The 6234-nt window shown below is 38.1% G+C and overlaps 1 protein-coding gene and 1 long non-coding RNA gene across 2 annotated transcripts; one reads left to right on the top strand and one right to left on the bottom strand.

Annotated features, from left to right (window-relative positions):
* Nucleotides 1-1949: 1949 nt before the first annotated feature.
* Nucleotides 1950-3924, top strand: LOC113300344. Its single transcript, XM_026549569.1, has 2 exons — nucleotides 1950-2001; nucleotides 2611-3924. Exons 1-2 carry the CDS (start codon nucleotides 1991-1993, stop codon nucleotides 3089-3091), a joined length of 492 nt encoding a protein of 163 aa, XP_026405354.1. The 5' UTR covers nucleotides 1950-1990; the 3' UTR covers nucleotides 3092-3924.
* LOC113300345 lies at nucleotides 2226-3247 on the bottom strand. Its single transcript, XR_003335724.1, has 2 exons — nucleotides 2777-3247; nucleotides 2226-2734 (listed from the first exon to the last, which is right to left on the bottom strand). It is a non-coding gene; the product is annotated as an uncharacterized LOC113300345 (long non-coding RNA).
* Nucleotides 3925-6234: the final 2310 nt, after the last annotated feature.

Here is a 6234-nt window from a genome sequence, read left to right as displayed (position 1 = left end):
TTGACTCCCTTTTCTATAGCATCAGCTAGGCTCTTCTTACTCCCTTCCACAAAAAACAGAAAACATGTTAATAATTATAGACGAGATGAGTGCAAAATGGAAACACGGGTATTATCAAATAAATGCTCAATCAAGTTATTAGCGTTTTACTCCAAAAGAATTTTTTAAAAGCATGACCCAATAACCTCATCATCTGCAACAGGATTATTCGTCCATCTTCATTTCTAAAAATTAGAAGAAGAAACGAAGTCAAATTAGAAGAAGAAAGAGAATGATTGCCAAAGAAAATAGACAGGAATGTTCCACAAACAAAATTTACGTAAACCCTAACAAAACCCCCCAAATAGAAACCCTAATTGCATTTTTTATCTGAATAGAAGTTGTACAAAACGAAACCCTCTGAACAAAATAAAAGAAGATCGGTTAACTAGTACAACCGTTCCCACAGTGAAAGGGCCGACCGAAATGGTGTTTTTTTACCTAATTGAAGTCATTGCGGGTGGATTAAGTGGTATTTGTGCTCCATGAATCTTCGATTCATGATTCAATGTACGATTCGATTCGCAAACAAATCATATCAAACAAAATTTGAAAATTTATAATTTAGATAAGATTATTCGATATGCCTGGAAAATCTGAAATATCAGATCATACCGAACAAATCAATAACATTAAGGAAGAAACGGGGAAATCAAACATTGTTTTGGAAAGAAATAGAGCGATTTTTTCCAGTTCCCCCATAATTCATATTCAATGGTTGTTTTGTCTTGTTACTGTTAGGATTGTTTTTAAAATGGGTGAGTCTAATTTTCATGGACTCGTGGGTATAATTTTCACAGTATTGTAACCATAGGACTATGAGAATACAATCTATAATTTCTAGGGTCTTAAGAATAATTCACTCTACTATATCCCTAAAATCGAAAAATATATCTAAATCGTAAAAACCTAGAAGCCATAAACTGAAATGAAACGATTATTACGATATAAAACCTGGTTGGATTTCAGTAGACACTGCTAGTAGTTGATTTTTGTGGTTAGATTGATTGATTTGGTTCTTCAGGTCTGCAGTTACAGAATGAAAGAGTGGAGATGAACCTTCTGTGGCTTAGAAATGAGAAGGAAAAATCGTAGAAGGAAAGATAAAAGTAGATATAATTCTGAAGGGTGGAAAAAAAAAGACTTGACCAAACTTTAACTTGGGCGTAAAAACATGTCAAAGTGTTCCCGACCACACACACGTCTCGCGCGCATGAACACCAGGCAGTTGTTATTCGCAACAAATATTTCGATGTTGCAGAATTAGCAACAACAGTCTGCCGTTGCGAAAGATTAGCAACGTAAATTTCGCAACGGCGCTAGTGTTGTTGCTACTTTCGGTTTCTAAATGCTTCAAATGGTGTTTATTTTTTTAAAAAAATTTTTGAAGTCATTGTGGGTGGATTAAGTGGTGTTTGTGCTCCATGAATCTTCTATTCACGATTCAATATACGATTCGGTTCGCATGAATTGAAAAGCAATTTGCGTTTCGATTTACGATTTCACAACCTTGCTTAAGAGCCCTGAAAACTCAAATTTTGGAGCCCCTATAATATTTTTAAACAGAATTACTGTTGTATGATCACATCACAACCTTTAATTTTTTGCGACTTAATCCATCAAAAAGAAATTTCTTGAACCCTCTCTATTAACGCTATTAGCAGTGATGAACCATTGAATATAGAAAGCTGAATATAGAAAATTTCAGGGGTAATGCTTTATTCCAGAATCGTGACCCTTTTTATGGACTAAAAAAAAAAAGATCATGGACTCACGGGTATAATTTTCATAGTCTCTAACCCTGGGGACATGAGAATAAAACCTACAATTTCTAGTGTCTTAAAAGAATAATTCTCTCTACTATATAAACAAAGATCTTATCTTTTCATTTCATCTCTAAGTGTAGCCGTCTCTCAAGAGCGAGGCATAAAATCAGATCTATCTTCTGATCATGATTTTGAGGTGTTGTTTCTTTTTTTTTTCCGTTATCATTTTCACTTTCAGGGTTTCCGATTCTTCTTCTTTGTTAATTTCACTACTTATTTTCTTGATTCCCAACTCATAATCTGTATACATGCATGATCCGGCGCTAAATAGTGTAATTTCCCCAATTGTTGTTCTGATTCTTAATCTAGGGTTTCCAATTGTTTTTCCATAATCAATTCTTTAATGTCACTTGCTTGATTTCCAGTTCATAATTTGTATACATGAATTATCCAATACTGATTGATCTCGATCTATTTTTTTTTTAGTTCCTAGGTTTCAACCGTAAGCCTATATATTCATGAGCCAATAAAAATTGATTTATTTTTATTTACTTTTTGTGGCTCAAAGTCAGTACTGCTGGAGTTCTGATTTTCCGTTCTTATGAAGTACGTGTTTATTTCATTTTGTATCCGACTCTCAGATCATAAATCTAGAAAGTTGCTTAGTTTCCAAATCAACTTCTTGTCTTCATATGTATAATTTTATGAAGTATGACGTTTATTTCATTTCGATCCCCTCCGCAGTTTTTGTACCAAGGAACAATTTTTTTTTTTTATTTGTTGCTGTCTTTCTTTTCTGTCCCAGGCCGATATTTTGTTTTGCTTGTCAATCTGCACCCGCATTCCTTAAAAATATGTCATCTTCAGTGCGTGAGACGTTGGACATGATAGAGCAGAAGTTGTTGTCGAAGAAACTTGAAGCGCTTCACCTTTTACAGTTGCATAGGCTTAATCAGGCAGAACTGGCTCACCTTTTAAAGAGAAGATGTGCCGATAGATTGTTGGGTGGTGAGACTGCAACTGGATCTGTCGGAAATTGTTCTGCTGCCGAGAACATGGACTTGTATTGGGCTGACCCTCGTATTCAGGAATATATGTACCCTAAGCAGGAAAACCACTGGATTTTACAGTTACCTGATGTTATCCTTGAAGGCCCTGCCACTCTTGGTACCCTTGAGGCCCGTGGGAGCGGGTTCATATTCACAGCCCCCGATTTCCAGTTGCACTTCAAGGATACTAGTGTAAAAGAGTGTTTCTTCTCACATGGAGATGACAGGAGGCGCTAAATAGTGTAATTTCCCCAATTGTTGGTAAGGCTCGTTGGGATTCCTATGCTGTGCTTTCTATGTTTCAGGATCTGAATAAGTTCCATTTTCAAGGAGTTCTTCCCTCGCAGAAATCACCTATCTTTGCCCTGACTGATTCTGCCCTAGTTATGCTTATGTTGCCGCCTTTCTATGTGGTCCCACTAAGCGATGTTGAGTTTGTTAATCTGGCCGAGGTTGAATCTGGGGCGTTCGACATGACAGTGGTGTTCCAGGACTATTCACGTGACGTGCTTCAAATCTGCACAATCGACATAACAAAGCTCGCTGGCATAAAACGTATTCTGAACGATGCATACGTGAAGTACTATTGTAACACTAAGAAACTAGCCGTGAAGGAGTGGAATTCCATATTAAGAGAAATCGTAGCGAGCCCCAAGAAGTTCATTGAATGTGGTGGATGGGAATCCTTGCATCTCGAGGATGAGCTTACGTTGTCCTGCTATGGTATTGCAGAAGATCCCGATTTTAGTAATGGAGTGTTTCAATGATAACAAAGTGAATCAGAGGGGCAATGGATCAGAGTGCGAAGAAGTGAAGGCGCGAGTAAAGCTGGAAAAAGCCTACCAATTTATCTGTGTTGCATCTGGTAGTTTCTTTAGTTCTCTTTATTGCTTGCTTATTTATATAGAATTATAGATGCGTTTAAGACTTTAAAGATTTCCTTCCCGAATGTTTTAATTTAATTCTGTTCTAAATTATCATATGTAATTATATTATTACTATTATTATTAGGGCTTGGATAATATTTAACATAAGATGTTTCCAGTCTATTGTCTGGCAATTACCCAACATTACACTTATTATTATTGGGAAGATGATGGTAGTGGTGTTGCAATGTTGGTGGGATTGCGGTTAATTGATCAGTGGTGGTGGTCATGGCGGCGGCAAAATTGTGGGCAATGCTCTAAAAACTTGGAGATCTAGGTTGACATAATTCCCCAAAATATGCTGTAATGAAATTTCCAGCAGTCGATTTTTCCATCCCGAGACTAAATTCAAATATATCCATAATGAGAATGTATTTTGGCTCTCTTGTCAGTTCACTTGCATGGAGGAAGCGTGGAGCACATAGCCTCCTTAAAGCTCTCCCGACTAACTGAGCTACGGAGCGAGTGAAGCTACCATTGCGAAGCAACGAGGGCTTTCTCATGACTGATTTGACTCATCCCGCAGACTTGAAGATTTTATCAGCCATTATATCTTTCTGGATCAAATTTCTTAAGAGTCTCTCTCAGCCACAAACACCGACACTTCAAGTTCCCTTTCCTCTTATCTTTCTGGATAAGGGCTTTGTTGCATTTACTTATGGGCTTATGGATTCTTGCAGGTCATGCATTGTTGGATTCAATTTGTATTTATCCTTCTACGTGTACACTGCGGCAGCTGGTTTCTAATGGTTTCGACTTTTCAAAGGTCAAGCATCTGGGATACAGTGAAACTATTATCTGACGATGGTTAACAGTGATATAAGGTTAAGATTAGAAAAAATCTTCGTAGGATAACTTTTCTGTCAAAATGCGTCCTGAACATGCCCACTGAACAAACCTTGTGAACACGTAAATCACGAAGGCATTTATATGTTCACAAACAATGTTTGCCCTCTAGGTACATACTCGCACTGATGATACAATTACATTGATTTCTTGGCTCAGAACCTTCGAGTTTATCATAGCCTCATCTAATAATATCGCGAGGGACATTTACGCAGGGGAAGATAAAGAAAACGAAGTATAAAAGTAAAACTCATGGAGCGTTAGACGAATATAAAGTGCTGAAATATAAATAAGACTGGGATTTACGTGGTTCAGCACTAAGGCTTACATCCACGGGGTTGTTGTTTCACTATGTACTTGATGATTACAGAGATAGTCGAGTGACTTTGGAGTTTACATAGGTCTGTGTATTGTAAAGGACAAAATTACACTCACAATCCTTCTCTCTCTCCTTCTCTCCCTGATTTTTCGATCCCCTCACTCTTGGTGGAGAGGGAGTATTTATAGGGTTAGAGTGTGGGACCCATTTCTGAGGGCCGTTGGAACCTTATCTTCTTGTGTCTTGTGTCCATCACGCGGAGATCTTCGCTCATTACTTGATCACGCAGAGTCATCCTCGTTCGTTCCATGGGTTGATCGACACGTATACTGCTCAGAGTGTTTAATGCGGGTAGTTGAGACGCATGCTCGTGTCAGACAAGTGTCTTCTGCCCCTGTCACATCCATGTCAGTTAACCTTCTCTTCACCGTTGATCTTAGATTCTTTTGGGGATGAGAAAAAGTAACTCTTCGGGAGTCATTTGGTGCTCCTCAGTACATCGTGTTTTCGATACATCTTTTAACTTCTGCCCTTAGATTTTGTTCGGGCAAAGATCCGACGTCGACGGGACGGGCTTCTTGGCTGTGGGCGTGTGTCATCATGTTTTGATGAGTTTGTCCGCATGCCCTCCACGTGTCTTCCTGCATACACGTGTTTGATGATGAAATATGTACACACAATTTGCCCCTTTTCTTCGGGCTTGAGTGTTTAGTGGGAGCATTGAAGAAAATAGACGTTACATATTCTTCCTCTCTCCTAATAACTTCTCCTAGATACTTGGGCATGTTTCCTACTTGTGCATTAACTGCTCATTTAATGGGCACGTTTCCCATTCCTCCTTTAACTTTCTTCTCTTTCTTTCGAGTATATTAAGGAGAGGAGAAAAATTAATTTCATTCAACGTTCCACAAAATTAATTTCATTCTCCCTGTCAGTCTTCATTCTTTGTTCTTCAACCATTAATCACGCTCGTTTCTTCTTTGTTTCTGGTTTATTGTCTTCTTTCGGGATTTTGTTTGTGGTGGTAAGGCTTCTTTTCTTCGTTTCTGTTGTTTTAAGTTTTGTGTTGATAGTAAATTTTCTGCTGCTGTCGTCCCTTGTTTGTGATGAAGAACATTTTTTGATGCATGTATGCTAGTTTGCCCCTGTTCTTCTTCTCAAGTCGAGGAGGCCATTATTTTGTTTTGATTGGATTTTTGAGTTTAGGGTTTTAGGGTTTTGGGGAATTCAAGCATGTATGCTAGGTTTAGGGTTTCTGGGCTATATTGAGATGAACTTCTAATGTTGTG

This window comes from Papaver somniferum, chromosome 7, assembly GCF_003573695.1.
Source record: "Papaver somniferum cultivar HN1 chromosome 7, ASM357369v1, whole genome shotgun sequence".
NCBI lineage: Eukaryota > Viridiplantae > Streptophyta > Magnoliopsida > Ranunculales > Papaveraceae > Papaver > Papaver somniferum.
The sequence above is the reverse complement of the archived record's forward strand: the minus strand, read 5'-3'. Positions and strand labels throughout refer to the sequence as shown.